Source organism: Festucalex cinctus, chromosome 1, assembly GCF_051991245.1.
Source record: "Festucalex cinctus isolate MCC-2025b chromosome 1, RoL_Fcin_1.0, whole genome shotgun sequence".
In the NCBI taxonomy this organism is placed as follows: Eukaryota; Metazoa; Chordata; class Actinopteri; order Syngnathiformes; family Syngnathidae; genus Festucalex; species Festucalex cinctus.
This window is the reverse complement of record NC_135411.1, coordinates 47,516,074-47,536,849: the sequence shown is the minus strand read 5'-3', so window position 1 is coordinate 47,536,849 and position 20,776 is coordinate 47,516,074. Positions and strand designations below refer to the sequence as shown.

General features: G+C 38.0%; 1 protein-coding gene across 2 annotated transcripts; it reads left to right on the top strand.

Annotated features, from left to right (window-relative positions):
- The first annotated feature begins 1,572 nt into the window (after window positions 1-1,572).
- arhgdia (Rho GDP dissociation inhibitor (GDI) alpha) lies at window positions 1,573-20,510 on the top strand. Of its 2 annotated transcripts, XM_077538963.1 has the most exons (7): window positions 14,426-14,442; window positions 14,523-14,645; window positions 14,767-14,967; window positions 18,073-18,156; window positions 19,256-19,332; window positions 19,408-19,471; window positions 19,537-20,510. In XM_077538963.1, the coding sequence occupies exons 2-7, from the start codon at window positions 14,570-14,572 to the stop codon at window positions 19,734-19,736; spliced, it is 702 nt and encodes a 233-aa protein (XP_077395089.1). In that variant the 5' UTR covers window positions 14,426-14,442; window positions 14,523-14,569; the 3' UTR covers window positions 19,737-20,510. The 2 variants fall into 2 exon arrangements, with proteins under 2 accessions (XP_077395079.1, XP_077395089.1); XM_077538953.1 differs by lacking the exons at window positions 14,426-14,442; window positions 14,523-14,645 and adding an exon at window positions 1,573-1,701.
- Window positions 20,511-20,776: the final 266 nt, after the last annotated feature.

The following is a 20,776-nucleotide window of genomic DNA, read 5'->3' as shown; positions in this document are numbered from 1 at the left end:
GCCAGCCCTAACTCTTAATTCTTACTATGCAAGATTTCGGTTTGGAGATATTGATAGGACCGATTTATTGGGAGCCGCGCACACTTCTTACCGTCTAAATTGCGACTGCACGCAAAAAAAAACATGTCATTTAGCTGCAGCTCCTTGCTGTACAGGCTCACTACAACTAATCTGGAATTTTGCTATCTGGAGTGTATACTGGAGGAAAAAAACGGAGAAAAACTGACTGCAATTTTGGAAACGGCATGCCAATTCTAGTATTAATCAGCATAAAACTCTAACTCAATGGGGTTTTTGTTATATTTTTAAATTGTTGCCAATTGTAGACAATCACCAGTACCGTACCAATCATACCAATGACCTCTCAAAATAGAAGTCTACAGCAAATTGTGCATTCTGAGTGGAAGCGAACGCTGTACTACAGTTCTGCCACTAGATGTCATTACGCAGCCAATCGCATACGGAACTGCTACATGTGAGATTTTCTTGCACTTTTTTTTCGGTATCAGGGAATGTCTAACCTGGCAATAGGTAGATGGATATGTATGAAACTCACAAATACCGCGAGAATTCATCTTGCGAAAGCAAGGTTAGGCAATGTCGTTCAGCACAAAATGCTGTCATGCATCTATAAATATGCAATACTAAAAATTAGTGTTGTTCCAATACCGATACTGATATCGGCAGAGGTGCCGATACTGCATTAAAACAGTGGTATCGGTATCAGTGACCACTCACAAGTAACATGCCGATACCATTAAATCCAACGCTAATATAGGACTTTGGATGCAGCATCTTGTGTCTTTCTCGTGCACGACATTCACTGGTATGTGACATGTTCACTGCATGCCGATATAAGATATCCTATTGGCCCTTGAATGCTCTTAACCAATAGCAGGACAGCTTTTGCAAGTTGAGGGAAAAAAAAAAGCCTTAAGTATCGGTATAGTATCGGTGTCGGCCGATAGCCTACTGCAAAGCTGGGTTTCGGTATCGGGGGCCAAAAAACGGTATCGGAACAACACTATAAATATGCGATTAAGTGTCAATCTCGCCCCCCCCCCCACCCCCCCACCCCCCCACCCACCTCTCTCTCTCTCGCTCTCTCTCTCTCTCTCTCTCTCTCTCTTTTACATTGGACAGTGTGGTCATGAGGGCTGCTGCAGTTGTGGAAAGTGTTGCCTTGTGCCAGCATCAAAACAATCGGCTTCTTGCATTAAAATTTTTTTTTTCGTGTAATCCAAAAAAAAAAAAAAAATCAAAATTTATTCTTTTAGTTGTTACCATTAGCCAATTATCAAAGCGTGTACATTATTGTCATATGACAGGAAGCAAATTTCAGGCCTACTTTATGCGTTTTCTTTACTTAAACGATTCCGTTAAATGAGTACTTATACTTTTACCAGAGTATGTGTATAGTGTGAGTACTTTTGTCACTTTTGCCAAATCTTATGGACTACAATTCACTGTTTGGCCCCAAAATTTGGACACAACAAAAATGTGCAATGAACCGTATGAGATTTTGGCATTGCAACGTCACTTTTCACGCTTTTATTTTGATAGTAGTTTGCCGGATGTCGTTCCGTCCGTTAGCGGGAATTCTCACATTTTTTTCCCCTCTGTCACTTGTCTTGTTCACTTCACTTGAGCCCCTTTCGCCTGCTTGCGCAAAAGCCTGTCCAGTACTCCAGTGTTTAAACGGTAAGACTCAATGAAAAATTCGACAAACTTTTGACTTCGTCGTCTTGTATGAATACTAAGAAGTTGTTGGTAGCCTCTGAAAGAAGAAGTATGTGCCAACTCAACTAGAAACCCCGAACTAAGGAGGCAAATTTTGTTGGGCAAAGAACAACTTCCTCCTGCATGGGCGTTTTATAGAACATTTGATCTATCATTGTCATTATAATTGTGCTTTTTGTGATAATTTTCTGCTCCGTTGTTTGCTGTCTTCTTGACTTCGTTTTTCTGCGGCGTGGCTTGGAGAGAGAGGAAAAAAACAGTTTTGCATTACATTTCCGGGTGTAAAATCTGTTCTGACCAAAGTGGTAGTGTAATATCGCTCGTTTGCTTTGGAGTGTTCATATTAACATATTGGCATGTTTAATACAACAAGGGCTTGGTGTATTTGGACCATGAACGCTTAAAACGCTGCATGGCCACTTTTTCTGAAGTCCGATGTGATCTTACTGGAAGATTCCATGCAACTTCCTGGATCTCATCCCCACCACCACCTCTCGTCTGAATGGATGAATTTCCATGCATGGCTCACGCCTAACGTCAACATTTAAATCGTTTTTGACTCCGTGAAGTCTCTCGTCGGCATGTGTGTGAAACATCACACCTGCTTTAGATCAAATGTGCTCCAAGTGATTGTGGCTGATAGGTGATTATTCCAAATCCTCCCTTCTGTTTCTACCCAGCTTCAGCGATTAAGTGTTGCTATCACGTCACACCATTTATTTTATTTCAAACAGTCTGTCGAATGCTTTCGCTCTGTTGTGCAATATGTCTATGCCATATTTCTCTTATTTAACTATGGAACATCTAAATTACTACAACTCTACAAAAATATCAGCTTTGTTTCTTAGATGACTGTCGGCAAAGTTTGAATTTGAAAGCAAATGCTCCCCTAGGAAATGATGGAAATGTAATAATTCTGTCCCAGAGTAAATCCGCCAGCATCTTTGAACATCTATTATAGTTTTGTTGTTGTTGCAAAAATAAAACAAAACAAAACACTGTAAATTTCACAAGATACAATGTATACAGCAGATAACAACAGCTATTTTTAGCAATATGCTGAAGTCACCACTTGACGACAGTTTGACCTCCACATTTTTTTTCCCGACTTTTAACACAAGGTTTGGGTCAAATTCCTAATTGAATGACATTTGAAGCGTCTGGTGTTTACCATGTCGTTTTGAAATGAGATTTATCATCTGACAATATTTAAATTATTCAGCAAACTTCCGTAACCTACACCGTTGTCGCTACTTTGCGCGGAGGCTGGTCAACCCTTTAGGCTTGATTTACACAAGAAGTCCAAATGTTCAATTGCAATTTGAACATCCACTTGTTTGAAATGTGCAGAGTTCAAGTGACAAATACCTGACCTGGCTGTGTGACAGAACAGGAAAACAACCCACTTAAATGGCTAAATTGCTTCAAAGTTTAAAAAAAAAAAAAAAAAAAAAAAAAAGTTTAATGCGCCTTTACTAGTCTAATTTTGATTAATATTTTGCATGTGGAATATGAATTAAGCAGCAAAATCCATTTGTTTTCATACATCTCGGGGGCGGCCGCTTTGGCACTTCCTGTCAACTGAAAATGACATCACAGTTCCTCAGAGATCAGGTAACGACCAATCAAGGCTCGGCATTAAAACCAGAAAACGGGTACGTGTTTTGACTAGTGGGGGCATGTAAAGAATTTTTTTTTTAGATTGACTTCAACTTTAACATTGCTGTTTTTTCAATAGGCTATGGAGTATGGACTAATGTTACTGCAGACTCTCAATTAAATCAGTATTATGATCTTAAATGTCAATCCATGAGGAAAGAGTGTGTAAAACACAGATAATGTCCAAAGTTTGGGATTACTTCACACTTAAAGACTAACAAAGCGCAATGTAGTGATGCACGATATGAAAAATTTCAACCGATACCGATAATTTCCTGCTTTGTATGGTCGATACCGATAACGATACATTTGTTTTGTTTTTTTTAATATTTAATATAGCCTTCATATAATCTGCATTTGTTCATCCAGGAATGGAAAAACTGTTTTAGTAGCTCTGATTATGATTTTTAAAAATGTGTATTTTCTATATGAAATGGCTAACCGATAATTACACAAAATAAAAAGTTCGTTTTTAAATTAATACAGAACTACAACTGGTTTATCTGGAAAAACAAAACATTCATGTATTTATGCAGTAGGAATGCATTTATTCAACCTTAAGTGCAATAGTGCATGAGGATGAGGTAGGTGAACGTTTGGTAAAATTATATGCATTGACATTTGTCTACCTTAATTTAAAAAAAAAATTGAAATCAAGTAAATAGACAAAATTGGTATTGCAGCAACCCTTGTGGGTGTGTGGGTGGTTATGTTGTTTCCTGTGGTCCCGTGAGGGAAACACAGACTGGAAAATAATAAATAAGCTTCGGTTAAGCCGTTCTTGTTTTGTTTTTTTTGTCTACAAGAGCGAGAGGCATGATAGAGGATGTAATCAGCGCAACATGGTCTATACAAGACGTAAGCAGCGCGACTTGGTGTATTGTAGGGTCCTCACGTTGCAAACAGTGTACAGACTTTAATAGATGTATCGGCTAAAATATACATATCGGGCCGATGAAAAATGACGTTATATTTTCCCATATCGGCCGATATTGTATCGGCCCGATAAATATTGTGCATCCCTAGTGCAATGTGTCCACTACAAAGCCGAACTAACGGACCACAACCGTGTGCCTAATTGTCTACCATCACCAACACAAAGTTAAGTCTCAAATTTAGCTAATAGTCTGTCATTGCTCGTTAGAATGTATTGTTGTGCAGTCGTCGTGCACATTCTAACGTATATTGAACAAAAGGTAGCAAACTAAATACATACAGTAATAAGCATATTTTTAAACTAGGTACTACAGGGACAGCTAACGCTAAGGCCTTCATCATGCAGGCTGGCTAACTGTTAAGCCTGATTTATACTTATGCGTTTGCTCTTGCGTTAATGATCTACGCACGCCATGAATTGCTTTTTTTTTTTTTCTTCTTCTTCTTCTTCTTCTTTTTAAAGTTTTAATTTACCGAAGAAGAAACAGATCATGGAGCAACCGGTGCGTTTCCTGTTTGCAAGGAAGCGATGGGCACGCTCTAGCCATCACCAAAGTCATAAAAAACACAGTGTATATACATTAAACATAAGTGTTTCACAACAACTCTGAACTTTTTTTTTTTTTTTTGATTGCAGTTAAAAAACTGGCAAAAATTAATGGCAACTTTGCATTCATACAATTTCTAATTTCTAGTCCCTGATCGTAAAATGTAGGGATGTTCGATACTACTTTTTTTTTCAGACCGATACCGATACTCAGACCCTCAGTACTCACCGATACCGATACCAACTGCCGATACCAGTAGTACATTTTGACAAATAAAAAAAAAAATCACTAAAACATATTTTAAACAAATATATTTCCTTTAATTTTGACCCAAAAAAAAACAGCATAGTCACTCTTCAATAGTCTTAACGCTCAAAATAAAACACAAAAATGCTCTTTTTGTTTAAGATTCACAATTTTGAAGTATTTCCAAACCGGTGAAGTTTTGGTGAAAATCTGCTGCAAGCTAGCGTCAGTTACAGGCAAGGAAAACTCACTTAACGTCTTCCCCCTCTGCCATCGGTCGCTTTACTCGTCTGCGTCACAAGTACTCGAGTACTTGAAAAAAGGCTGGTATCGGCCCGATACCGATACCTGGTATCGGTACTTGCCCATCCCTAGTAAAATGGCTGCAGGAGGGCGGCCCATAATGGTAACAGTCACCAACACGAGTACCGATACCTTAAAATAAGACTGGTATTGGCACTGATACCTGGTTTCGGTAGTCACAGATCATAGTCAGGGTGATACCACCTCTGCCTCAACTAGAGGTGTGCAAAATTTCCGATTCTTAGATTATTCACGATTCGGCCGTGGAACAATCGAGAACGATTCACAAACGTCCAAATTCCGATTATATAAATATGCCAAGGGAAGCGAAACTAAAGTGAACCGGAGCGAAAAGTACGCGGAACTGAAACGTAGTAGCGCGCGCGGTCTTCGGGACGCTTTTGGGACGGACCCGCCTCGAGATTCAAAACAACAACAAGCATGGCTGAGCTGACCAACCCACCTCTTCGTGAGATCAGACCTGCTCCGAAAAGGCAAACAACTTCAGGCGGAAGTATCAGCTAGCTGGCTGCAGTGCGTCGGTTAGCGTTCTACAGGGCGCCGCGCAGTGATACGAACGAACGAACAGAAAAGTAGTGGCTGGCGGTAATGGCGTCTGACTTTATTCAGAAAAGAGTATTGTGGTGGAAATGTATCACGCTTTTGAAAACAAAAAGTTTTTAGAAGAAAAACGCTTTATTTCCGAGACCCCAGCCAGCTTGGTGGACTATTTTCCTCTCGTCCAACGCCGAAGTCAGTGCAGATCGCACACACGGGAGGTGAGGATCAAATTGAGATTCATGTTAAAAAACCCGAACGATCCCATTAATGTTTACACGTTCATGTTTACACAAGTTAAAAAGCAGAAAAGCACTTGAGTTTTTTTTTTTTGTACCTCTGAGAAACTTTAATGTTTACATGTTCATCTTTACACAACTTAAAAAGCAGGAAAGCACTTTTTTTTTTTTTTTTTTAGGCATTTGTATTGAAGTAGTAGTTCACATTGTCTTTCATTTATACCTCAGTGCACTTTTGAGTGGATAAAAATAATATATTTTTGCTCAATGCTATGTTTTATTCTGTTGAAGACTGAATATACCTAAAAGCTGTTGTTACAGAATGAGGACTTGAGTATTTTATTTACTGTTTTGACCTGTTAACTTGATACTGAAATAGTAGTTTATTTAGGCCTGAGAGGACTTTTGTACTATTTTTGTAACTAATGTACGAAACATTAAAAGCACCAAAATACATTGTTTTTTTTCTGCTGCCTGGGGGGGAATCAATAATCGTTTTATAATCGAATCGTAGCCTCTGAATCGTAATCGCAATCGAATCGTGAGGTGCCCCAAGATTCCCACCTCTAGCCTCAACCCATCGCTGGCATTGATTTGATGGATACATTGGTTACCATGTTATTGTAGTTGTATTAATTTTTAAATACCTGTCAAGTGAAATGGATCATTTAATATAAGGGGCTAATTGATTAACCAATTAATTGATTGTACAGCATTTTGTTGATTGTTAAATTGATTGTTGCTCTTGGTTTGAAGGAATCTATTGCAGTACTTGGCGGCAACCAGCAGAGGCGCTGGTGATTACATCTCGAGTCGATTGCGAACTTAAAAAAAAACAAAAAAAAAACGACCATGATGTTAGCTTTGGGAAATTGAATAACACATACTAGAGCGAGCCAAGTCTGGACAGGCTTCTCCAGCGAGTGGGGACGGGGTGGGGGTTTCGGTGTGGGTGGTGGGTCAGTGTGTGGGAGAATTAGTCTGTGACCTTTCAGCTGGCCACCTTGCTATCCCATTCTGTCTCAACTTCCTGCCGCTGTCTGCAGGGATTTGTCAGCGGCTATTTTTAAAGCTTCTATTTGTTCTGGTCCTTCCTGTGATAGTCATTCGTTGTTTCTTAATGTCTGTGAGTTACATATGTGTTTGCGTTGATGGGCCTGAGACTTCTGTGCCAAGGACTGTTTTCACGAGGACCATCTCAGTTGAAAAAGAAATACTGAAAAGGAGCTATTTTACCTCTTAGTTGTAACTTTACATTATCATCTAAAACAAGCTCATACATCCACCTAAACAATTTCCTTCTTCTCTTTTGCCTGCATAACTTTTTTTTTTTTTTTTTTTTTTCTTTTTTTTGTCGTTGACGGGACTTCTGCTGCATTGCATCAGCTCTACAGGAGCTCTTGCTGCAACACTTCCTCATTACTTGTCTTGTGTGCCAGTGTTTAACTCTGTTAAATTGCTTTTGTACTGATATAACTTGTTGTTGCTTTCTTTGTCTGCATTATCTGTAAAGAATCCATACAGTAATTCAAGTTGGCTCATGTGCACAGGTGGCAAGTTAAAGATGATAAATTGTGCTTTGACGACGGAGTTTAGCGGTAAAGAGGAAATTAATCGTCAAGCTCTCACCAGTTAAAGGAAGTTTGTGTAACTTGAAAGGAGAAAGAAAGTCCGATAGTGTACTTGTGACATGGTGTTACAGTACTGTTATCTGCCAAAAATCTTAATTTTTTAACTCTGCTTATTAGAGCTGCGCCATCAATCAAACTTAGTGGTGTAGAATGTACTTTTCAAATTGTAGAGGCTTTGATTTGGTCGGTTGCTCGGCTTTATATTTTTTCTGGGTATTTAAAAAAAAATGTAGTGACTAGAGAAGTTCAGTGCTTAAGAAATTCACTTTTTTTCATGAAAAGTTGAAGCAATAAAGCCAGATTTGTTTGCATTATTATTGTTATCTGACTTATGGCTTCCGGATTTGCCTTGACACCACACTTAGTTGGTAGAATTTTGTTGAAGTGTTTAGTGAAGACTTAAAAGACTGCAAGTCCAGATGTTTAGTAAGTTAACAACTATCCATCCAAACATCCATCCATTTTCTTGACCGCTTAGACCTCACGAGGGTGCTGGAGCCTATCTTAGCTAAGTTAACAACTAATTGAAGTAAATCAACTCTTTCATATTAATTCATCATTCATTTGTATTTTAGAATAAACCTAACCTATAAATAAAAACTAAACATCTATGTGTAATATGTATTATAAAACTGGTCTTTATTTCAATACAGATTAATTAATTGATTGTGTTCGCTATCTCGCCATCTCTCTCCATGTCTCCCAATCGCTCTATAGATAGATAGGTAGGTAGTAGGAAGAAGACTTTGAAAGCATAATCACACATTAAATCACAATACCCAGGGGCTTATTTGGGCTTATTCATAATTTTGCCCTCCTGTGTCTCTCACATTATCACATTTCTGCATTGTAATTTAATTAGGAGAGCAACAGCACCACTATTAAAATTTGAGAACTCATAAGTAGAATAATTAATCCAAAAATATTGAAAGCCATTGGTAGTGTAAATGTAAATAAAAATCATCAGTAGCACCATTTGGTCACAAAGGATCAAAATGGCTACAGATGTCTGAAAGGGCAGCTTCAGGGGTGGCGTGATGCTGCAGGCAGCTAGCTAAATGTCACCTCAAAACCCCTCCAACTATCACAGCTGAGCAGAAATGGTCGGTCTACTGTGTGCTTGAAGGGTCGATACTGCTATTTGACGAGGCAGATCATTTGTGAATGCCCATAATTACACACATTTGTGTGAATTTAGAGTACAGCATACATTTGTTATTAGAGATATTCTCAAAGCAACACGTTGTCCAACTTGTCAAATCAAAAACACAAAACAGTCAAAGTACTTTAACAGAAGCATTTGAGCATTTCAGTAAGAGCTGTCGAATATGAAATATATTGCACAGTAGCGCTAAAATTCATACACACACAAGTGCCAGTTTTTTTTATATTAAAAAATAATGAGACAGATAACCCCTAAAATATAAATAATTGAAATAATTTGAACAGTGGAAGTTTAAAAAAAAAAAAAAGGCAAATATGTTGTTGTAAAAGTGTGCACAGCCTCTTATTCCTCTTGATGCGGCTGTGTTCAAAATGAAACAATCACATTCAAACTCATCAAATGAGACTGCACACAGCTGCTACTAGTTGAATTCTCTGATTTCCCCAAAAATAATGTTCAGCTGTTGTAATAGGTTTTTCCTGGCAGTGTATATCTCTTGAACCCTACGTCCGACCGGGGACATGCGTGCATCTGCGTATTCGTCTCATCGAGACCTTTCCAACGGTGTCTGTCCTGTCGCTCCACAACATTGCATTCCGAAGATAGAGAAAATATACTGTGCTGTATAATAGGTACATTAAAAAATGTATACTTAAAATACTGTCAATGGGGAAAAAAAACAAATGACGAATGAAAAAACATCCATAATTAACTAAATATACCAAAATGTATATAATAAATGAAAAATATATCAACTGTGCTGTATAAGTAAATAAAAAAAACAACATAATTTTAATGGAAAAAAATGAAAGAAAATGAAAAGAACATATGATGAATGAAAAAGCATTAAATCATACCAAAATGAAAAAAACATAAATGAAAAATATATATAATTAACATATTTTATTTATTTATTTTAATTAATGCAAATGTCCATTATCGCAGGTAGTTTTTGGAACGTAACACCCACGATAAATGAGGGAACACTGTATAGTGAAGCTGAAGCATGTAAGTATATTTTCTTCAGCTGGACGTTGGAACTTACTGTAGGTAAGTGGGAGGGAATTATGAACAGTTCCAAATGCCCAAAACTATTTGCATAAAACCTTCAGGCTTCTTCTAGAAAGAGAAAACAAAATATCAGGAAATCATGCTAGAACAGCAGAACTTTATTCATGCTTATTAGAGGCACTTAAAATGGTGGTGGTGTGCGACTGCCATGTGATTGGTTAATTCTGAACACAGCTGCATTCCCAGTCTTAAGAAGGTCTGCACAGTTGATGAGATAATGTGGTTGCACATTATCTCATTTATTTTGACTGCCCCTAGCTAAGAGAAAAAAATAAGCCTATAAATATCGAAATCAGCACCCAGCATACAAATTGAAGGAGAGATCACTCATCTGTGACACAAATCATTCCCATCAAGAGAATCCTCTTTGCAATCATGTCGCAGTCACTCAATGCTTTGTTGGGCATAATCCCATTTGCTGTAATCTCACTCTCTACACTGGCGTTACAAATGTAACCTCGCTTTTACCACTCAAGACATCATCAGGTTATCATCTCTGTGGACGGAGGCTGTCCGGTGAGGGTCAACAACATGATGCAGCGTTTGCTTGGCGGGATCTCATGACCTCACAATCGTGTCAGAGGATGGGAACAATGTGTACGGCCTGCAGCCAGTTAAACATAGTTGTTGTCTGCGCGGAGTCAGTCTGGAAGAATGTGTGTCGTAATGACTGCCGTGATGATATTAGAGTTAATCTATTTTATTATGCTGATTCGTATTTAGGTGAAACATATACAGGTGTTTTTCTCGTCATTGTTTGATTAACAATGATTTGGAGTTTGGAATACTCGAATGAAAAAAAAAAATGTCAATATTAACCACTTCAGACAATACTTTTTTGTTTTTTTAATAATATATAATAATGCTGCCCACTACTGTATGTAATGGTCTCAGTGTTAAATCTTTTCTCCCTACTGCCTAGATAAGAAGTGGACTTGGCTCCTTCAGTATGAGTAAGCAGCCACAAGCATACTTTTGTCTATTTTACTGAAAGGGGCGAAAGGGCTTCAAGAAATCTGTTTAAATATTATTACAGGCCCTGCTTAAACCATTTCTCGAGAAGCTATTTGAAATCAAAGTCATCTGATAAATAATGTAGTCTGAAACTTCACTTGGAGGAATACGTAGGATTCATAATTTATTTTTGTTTTATTTTTTTAATTTTAAGTTACAAACCACTTAAATGTTTGGTCAACGTGGGACAAAAAATTGGAAGCTGAAAAAATGAAACTAATCAATCTTCTGGGCTTGTCCTAAAACAGAACAGAATAGTTGCTGATATATTACTATTAATGGAACCAGACACAGTTGGCGTCACTTTTCAAGAGAGACAAAAACCAACATAAATGTGTTGGAGGTAGCACTAGTCAGGTATGTAGCACATTGCTGTACAGTAATTGTCACTGTGGGCTCACATTCAAGCAGAATAGAGGAAGAGGAAGTGAGTGAAACCACGTGACGGCTCCTCCTCACCAAATAATACAGCGGCACGGCACCACGTCTTCCGGCTTTATTTTCCTGTCTCGTTGTCTCGCTATATTTCAACAACAGTCAAGCAGGCATTGCATGCTAGTGGCAAAGAAGGAATGAGTGTTTTTTTGTTTTTAATGGAAGCACAGTGGGCCCCGTAAGGAAATGCAAGGTCCCGCTTGGCTTTTATCCAAATGTGTATGCTTGATGTTGTGCAACGGTTCCACAACCTTTCCGTGTGTTGCGGTGTGATTTTTACGACTCACACCTCAATGTCAAATCTCTCAGGTGTTGTTTTGACTGAGATTACGCTGTTGGTTTTGTTTGACTTTGGATTTGGAGAGGATTTGTCAAGGTGTATGTATAATGATTTTTCAACAACTTTCATTTCTATTGTGTGATTCGCAACTAGATAAACACACATAATGAGATTGTTTGGGGCGTGATCTTATGTTGGGGGTTTCTGGTGACCTATTTACGACTATTTAAGAATACTACCTCTTCCCGTTTAAGCCTTTGACTTGACTGAGATGCAGAATTATTTCCTCACAACGAGAGCTGTCATTATCAATTATTTTTGATTATGTGATAACATTTTGCATTGAAGTGTATGTATTTGTAGGGTTGCTTGTTTATGAAAAAAATAATAATCATGATTATTTTGGCAATAACTGAAATCACAATTGTTCAACCAATTATTTATTTTGACCCAAAATCAAGGAAATGCTTAAGCATTTAAAAATATTAAGATGAATTGAAAAATAGAAACGCTAATTATGTAAATTCCTTTTGGACCAAACAGAATTTATAATGTATTATTATGTATGTATGTATATGTGTGTATATATATGTGTATATATGTATATATGTATGTATATATATGTGTATATATGTATATGTATGTATATGTGTATATATGTATATGTATGTATATGTGTATATATGTATATATATATATATGTGTATATGTGTGTATATATGTGTGTGTATATATATATGTGTGTGTATGTATGTGTGTGTATATATATATATATATATATATATATATATATATATATATATATATATATATATATATATATATATATATATATATATATATATATATTCGGGGTGTGAATTGCCTAGTACCTGACGATTCGATTCGTATCACGATTCACAGGTCACGATTCGATTCGATACCGATTAATCCCGATACGAATTTATAAGTCGATTTTTGCGTTTTTTTTTCATTCAAATTTAGAAAATACTAATCAGTAATTATATGAAAATGTATTATTTATTTATCTGAAATTTCAGTCTTATAGCGGTTGTAATCTGTTTCATATTTGAACAGCATTAAAATAAAATATTGAGGCTTAATGTTCCGTTCATATAACATTCTTCCATGCTCAAGGTGTGAATCCTAAAAAAAAAAAAAATCGCGCGATGTAGTATCACGATATATCGCCGAATTGATTTTTTTTTAACACCCCTAATATATATATATATATATATATATGTATATGTGTATATATATATATATATATATATATATATATATATATATATATATGTATATGTGTATATATATATGTGTGTGTATATATATATATGTGTGTGTGTATATATATATATGTGTGTGTGTATATATATATATGTGTGTGTGTATATATATATATATGTGTGTGTGTATATATATGTATATATATATGTGTGTATGTATATATATATGTGTGTATGTGTATATATATATATATATGTATGTGTGTATATTAGGGGTGTTAAAAAAATCGATTCGGCGATATATCGCGATACTACATCGCGCGATTCTCGAATCGATTCAATAATCGGCAGAATCGATTTTGGTTTTTTTTTTTGTTTTTTTTGTTTTTTTAGGATTCACACCTTGAGCATGGAAGAATGTTATATAAACGGCACATTAAGCCTTAATATTTTTATTTTAATGCTGTTCAAACATGAAACAGATTACAACCTCTATAAGACTGAAATTTAAGATAAATAAATAATACATTTTCATATAAATCTTACACTCTACAATCTTACTGATAGTATTTTCTAAATTTGAATGGAAAAAAATCGCAACAATCGACTTATAAATTCGTATCGGGATTAATCGGTATCGAATCGTGACCATTCGTATCGGGATTAATCGGTATCGAATCGAATCGTGACCTGTGAATCGTGATACGAATCGAATCGTCAGGTACTAGGCAATTCACACCCCTAGTGTGTATATATATATATATATATATATATATATATATATATATATATGCTACAGTTCAGTTTGAGCTAGAACACGTTTATGGATGGATGTTACTTATCCTCTCTTGTTGTTGGAATCATAGCAGACAGGTGGATAAACTGTGCTACTGTGGTGATGGCAAGACAAGAACCAGACTGACGGAGTTTGAGAAGGCTGGAGTTGGTTGCTGGAAAGTGTTGATACGGTTTCCCTGCACAGCAGCATATGTACGCCTCATGTTGTCACCAGATGCCTGTGTTTTTTCCCACGCCGAGTTTATGAGCAGGCTTCTCAGAGTTATTCTGTTTTGCTTGTGTTTATTTTCACCATGAAAAAAAAAAGGAACCGAAATAGACCAAGCTTGCCAACCCATCAACTGACTGGAACAGAGCAAACGGGGCTACAGTATCCTGACTTTGCTTTCTTTTCAGCGTTGGATTTCCGGCCATTTGAAATAGATTTCAATTTGGCATCATTTTCAACCAGTCATGAATCAAGGCAATTTTGCTGTGTGGCAATCCCCGTCCTAGCAGCCCTTTGTTCTGCTCTGGTGAGCTGTGCTCACAGTCTGTGTGCGTGCTTCTAATGAGCAGTGACTGGTGCAGCTGGCCAATGATAGCCCCCGAGTGTGAGTTAAGAAGCCTCTGAAGCATGTCGGCCTTCAATACTGTTGAATGCAAATCATATTGAGGAACGTCTGTGTTGCAGGGAAAGACGTGTCTCTTTAAATCGGGGTTATAAGCAAACGCACCAAAATGATACAACAAAGCTTCTCTAACAAATTATTTCAAGATTCTGCTTGTGGACCCCCAAAGGCTCCAGGGACCTCAGGTTGAGACCCACCGTTCAAAAAAAAAAGTCAACAGCAAAAACAAAGATTTTGTGCCATGCAGCCTTCTGTTCTCAGTTTTTATTTATCTCTTCATTCTTTTATTTGTTCCTTGCCACTTAGATCAGGACACCATGGCAGAGTCGGAACCCACAACCGAACAGTTGGCCGCGCTCGCCGCAGCCAACGAGGAGACGGACTGCGCGGTCAACTACAAAGCCCCGGCACCCAAGAGCTTAAAGGAGATCCAGGATCTGGACCAGGAAGACGAGAGCCTGCGCAAGTACAAGGAGGCCTTACTGGGCAAAACCTCTTTCAGTGCAGGTGAGAGAACACAATTGACACGTCAACAACGGCACGTAACTCATTCACTCGCAGCCATTTTCACCAAAGCAATCCCCTTCGCTCACGGCTGTTTTACTGGATTTTGACTGATTTTGCATGACTCGCAGAATATTGTCTTCTATTGCTATAAAAAGATGGAACCTACCAAAAGAAAGATTAGAGTCTCTTCTTTAATCAGGAAAAAAAAGTATATTTCTATCTGTTTCCATTTGTAGCGATTAGTATTAGAAGTCTCATCATTATTCAAAAATCTGTTTAAAACACTGAGGAAAAGAGCTTGTTGCAACATAGCCCTGGTCGATCTCTTATAATCTGCTGCCACCTGCTGGCCCATTTTTGTAATACTACCATTGCTTTAACGACCTCTTCAGGTCAAAGGCTGCATCTAAGGGAAAGAAAAAAACAAACGAATAAGTACTTTTTTGGGAGCATGGCATTATTTAAAATAGAACGTATTTATACGTTTTTGGGAACAAATGAGTTAAGGGGGATGGCAAGTCAAAAAAGTTCTCATCAATATATTCTGGAGCCCACATTAGTCTAAACATTTCCACAAGCTGGCGACTGAAGATGACATCACCTGGTCACAACCAATCACGGCACACTTGTTTTCTGGGTTTGGTCAGCAAAGTGAGTCATGATTGGCCATCACCTACATCCTCAACACAGGTGATCTGACCTTCAGTCGAAAGCAAGTGGCAAAACTAGTTGTAAAGCTATTAACTCTTTCAATCCCACGCATTTTCTGACAAGGTAACTCCAGAATCCCACCAGATTTCGCGTATTTTCACCCATTTTCAATGCTTATTAGAATATTATGTGCTATGACTAAATAGACATGGTGGGTGTCGTTTGAAAGATTGGGGTCTCCTCTTTCATTAGAAAAAAAAAAGTATGATTCTACCTTATTCTGTTCTTTAGTAATCATCATTTGAAAATGGCTTGATTTGACATAATTCAAGAATCTCGGGCAAAATAAGGAGAAATGAAGCTTTTTGTGAAATGATGCATTTTCTGCAAAACAGTGACTTTTACAGTAATAAATTTTGGTTTAGTGACATCTCAAATATCTCAACAGTCCTTGCCTTCCATAAAACATGAACAAAAAAATGAAAATGTGTTTTTAATAGCAAAATAAGGATTTATTTCCATATCTGATAGCGTGTGTAAACAGCAATATTTTCACATTTCACAAACTATTTACAAAATGTTGATTATTTACAGGAATGTTTGTGCATGTGTGTGGGCGTGTGCGTGCGTGCTCGTGCGTGTGCGCTATTTACGTACTAGACAGGGAAATAACAGCTCCATTTTCACATTTGATAAACTATTTACAAATTTTGGGTTATTTACAAAATATGCATGCATGAATGGGTGCACGGGTTTTGTTTTGAAACCCAATAGTGTCTTTTGTGTGATCGCGTGTGAAGCTTTCTTCTGCGTTCAGGGGGACACTGCAAGATGTTCACACGCTTGTGCCTCTGCCAGTGTAGTAGCTGCTTCTGTAAATTACGAAAATACTGTGATCAAGATGTAATTTTTGTTATTGTTGCAAGGTATTGTGATTATTTTTTTTTACCTCTCGGTCGCACTGCGTGTGACTGCGAAGGGGCCATTTGTGTACGCTGCCCCAACTGTAATCGAATGTTGTGCAACATGCGTTAGTTAGTACGAGGTTACAGACATTGCACATACAGTATACAGAAGCATGTCTGTGAATATTCTCATCCATCCAAGTCATTTCATCCCCGTCACATTCAATATACTGAACTCGTACAATTGTGATCACTCGATTTACAGAATGCTAAACGTTAGCTTACCTCCAGGGGTTCCAGGAGCTTTCGGGGATAAATCTCTGCTGCTGCTACCTTTGCCACACTTGAATTGATCTGTTCAAATGGTGAAGGCGGCTCGAGTTCGCCAAATTCGTCACGGATTCCTTGTCAGATGACGTGGACTGGTCAGAGATACGACGATGCAAACTTTCACTCCGTGTCTCAGAGAACGCCGGAGGCGGTGGCTTTTGAAGTGGGCGCCCGTGATGTTTTTGTCGCTTTTCACACTCTCTTATGCAGAATCCGGCTCCTTGATCTTTCTATTCGTCATCTCTTGACCGATCGTGACAAACGCTCTGCTCAAAAGCGTGAGCTTTTGTTTTTAGCGGCCTCCGGTTAGCCGCCGTTAGCACTCGTCTTTTCTACCCCAGCCACCGGCCCCCACCACTCCACAACACTCCGCCTCTACTAGGAAATCACATCCTTCTCGTGTAAAGAGACCATCACTGCCATCAAGAGGGCACAGTTCGTCACTACAGTGCTTCACGGGCTTAATACTCATAGGGGAAACTGCCCAAGAGTCTCATCCACCCATTCATTAAAAAAAAACAGATTTGACGAACTTTCTCGTCTGCGGGTGACGCCCACCGGGTGTCACATGACGAACTAGTTCGTCCGCAGGTTGCAAAGAGTTAATTGTACCTGAAAAGTAATTAAGTTATCAGATTCATTCTGGATAAAATATATTTTAAAAAATGTACTCCTGAAAATGGCTCAATGAGTCAAGTATCCCTTTAAAAAATAAAAAAAAATAAAAAAATAAAAAATAGGTGTCCTTTTCTGCTTAATTCATATTTCACATGCACAATATTAATCAGAATACAGTGTTTAGACTAGTGGGGCCCCATAGAACATATTATTGTAAATAACAATTTTTGACTTGAAGTTCAACTTGTAAATAAATAAAATAAATTAAATTTTGGTTTGTGGCGTGCACAATTGGATTGAACGGTTCCCTACTAATTTTCTGTCTGTGAAGGTTGAATTTGTCATAAAGTGCTGAAAAAAAATCACAGCAGTAAATTAGAGTATCATGGAAAACGGGAATTAGTTTGATTCTGAAATGTTTAGCTTACAGCGAACAAAAAAAATCCCAAATTTACCAACTTAGAATGAGGTATTATACGAAAATGAATCGAAATGTATGTTGAAATGAACCTTCATGTGTTTAATGTCAATAAAAGTTTCTAAAGCAATCAAATGTAGGTGTGGTACTGTATGATTGCTTTCTTGTGCCTCTCCGTCATAGATCCCAACACCCCAAACATCCAGGTGACGCGGATGACTCTGGTATGTGACGCGGCGCCAAACCCTTTGGTACTTGATCTGCAAGGTGAGTGTGTCTTTCAGATCAGATCATTTTATGAAGATAATATTTTTGTCTACACCAAAGTGCTCAAATGGATTATTTACATGCATTCGGAGCCACCAGCTCATCTTTTGTGCACAAATGTGGATTGAGGCCCTTCAGTGTTAATCGGGACAAATCTGATGATGGTTTATGCCAAACAGTGGAATGCAGAAGGCCATCTGGTGGTCAGCATCTTTACTACAACTTTCTCAGTGGGGACTAATCTACCGCTTGATGGCGCTGACTGTAAATGACCCTGCTATTATTTTTGTCATTGCATTCATGTATTGCAGGATTGCTTTGTTTCATTGTAGTTATAATATAGCTAATGCTTTTATTTTGAAGGAAACGAGAAAAGGTATCATAAAGCGGTAGGAAGTGACGTATGTAACCGACGTATAGTGCGCAGTCTTCCAAGGTCAGAGAAGAGTGCACGCGCTAGAGAAAAGCGGCTAAAACTCAAGTTAATGAATCACCGAACGATTCTTTAGTACCTGGTTGAGAAAGGGAGTGAGGTTCGTATTAGTCATGTTTATTGTTTAACTAATGATGCTATATTTCACGTTGTTCGCGTGATTTACTGCATAGTAAAACATTACCGTTTTCATCCACTAGAGTGTGCTAACGCGCCTTGATAAATATTTAACAATGCTATGGCTCAATATCCTGTTTTATTTACCAAGAATTTGTGTTTTCTCTATGGTTTATTTTTGTTTTAAGGTATTTACAGGAGCAAAGAGTATGGTTGAATGCTTCTATACAACGTCAATTGTATTTTAAAAAATTAAGGCTGTAAAACATAATAATTTAAGGCACTTATGGTTTAAATAAGGTAAAAAGGATACACAAAACACACCGTTTGAGTTCTTAATGGAATTGTGTTTATTTGTATTGTCACTCTTATGGTGTGTTCACACAAAAAGAAGGTTAATAAAAGTTGTGAACCATCAGTTGAAGAGACCAGCAACTCATGTCGCAATTTCAGAAATAAATGACAAAAAGGCCAAATAAGAAAAAAATATGAAACCGTACATCACCCGGAGCAGTACCACATCTGTATGGGATCATCTGTGTCTGCCAGGAGATCTGGAGAACTTCAAGAAGAACCCGTTTGTGTTGAAGGAGGGCGTGGATTACAAAATCCAGATCAACTTCAAGGTGAGAGCGTGGAGCCATACGACGCCCGCCCGTCCATCCGTCCGTTCTGTGCGCTGAGCTATGACATCTCTGCAGGTTAACAGGGAGATCGTGTCGGGTTTGAAGTACATTCAGCAGTCATTCCGGAAAGGAATAAAGGGTAAGACCACCTCGTTTAAGATGTGGAGCTGCCAATCTGTTGTAATCTCCATTCTTGGGTTCCAGTTGACAAGACGGAGTACATGGTGGGCAGCTATGGGCCCAGAGCGGAGGAGCACGAGTTCTTCACCACGGTGGAGGAGGCGCCCAAAGGCATGATGACCCGCGGAACGTACAACATCAAGTCCAAGTTCACCGACGACGACAAGCACGAGCATCTGTTCTGGGAGTGGAGCCTCATCATCGTGAAGGACTGGAAAAACTGACCGCCCGTCCTCCATCCGCGTTCTTTCCTCTCTTGCTGTCATTCCATTCTTTCTCGTTCGTCTCATCTCCGTCCGTTGGCGTCTTCGCACTTACGTTCCTGTTGAATTCGGAGATGAAAACGATGTTTAGGAATCAGTAGTCCCTTTTTTTTTTTTGCATGATTTTTTCTTATTATGCTCTTCATCCTGCTGTCTTTTTTTTTTTTATTTTTTTTTTATGATCACCATGTCTGCCTTGGGAAACTACAGGAGCATTGCTGTATGCATGTATTGAGTGTGTTGGTGCATCTTTAGCATCTTTGCTGGACACAGCCCTACTTAAAGCCTTTGAGCAGATTTGTTGTTGTGGTGAATTATTTGGAATTTAGGTCACCTGTTTTCTGATCATTAGTTTGTCTTGTCCTTACATTTGTTTTCTTGCAACTTGTTAGTTGCCATGTGGCCTTTTAACATGAACCCTCAGGACAAGTAACTAAAATTTAACAGCACTATTAGCCTTCAGGTATGAAGTCAACCAGGAAAAACGTCTTGTTTTGTCATTCAAGCATGTCTACAGGAGGCAAACATGCTTCTATCACCAACAGTCCAATTTCTAAATGTATACAAAAACTAAAGTGGTGTCTATTTTTACAATAGGGTTGTATTTTTCTTACTGTGACAGAAGCTGCAGCTTCATTCGGTTCTTTCTGGTGTTTGGGTCGGGGTTAAATCAGTGTTTGCTACATGCTGCCCAGTATGAGCTCCTGTGATGACATTAAAATGTTGAAATTCAAATGTGGCCCCTCATTACACAGAACAAATGATCGAAAATGGTTGTTTTTAACTAACACAAAATTGACATAAGAGCAAAAAAAAAAAAAAAGAAAAGTTTACCGTATAATTTGGTAGTTATGGGGGGAAATGGTTATTGTTCAACAAACACATTTCGGGAAGAAGGCAGCTTAAAAGCTGACTTAAATCCATCAATTCAAGAAAATTCTACATGTTGAATGACTGCAGTGTTTCCCAACCCTGTGACAGGCAGAACAATTCAATGCTCC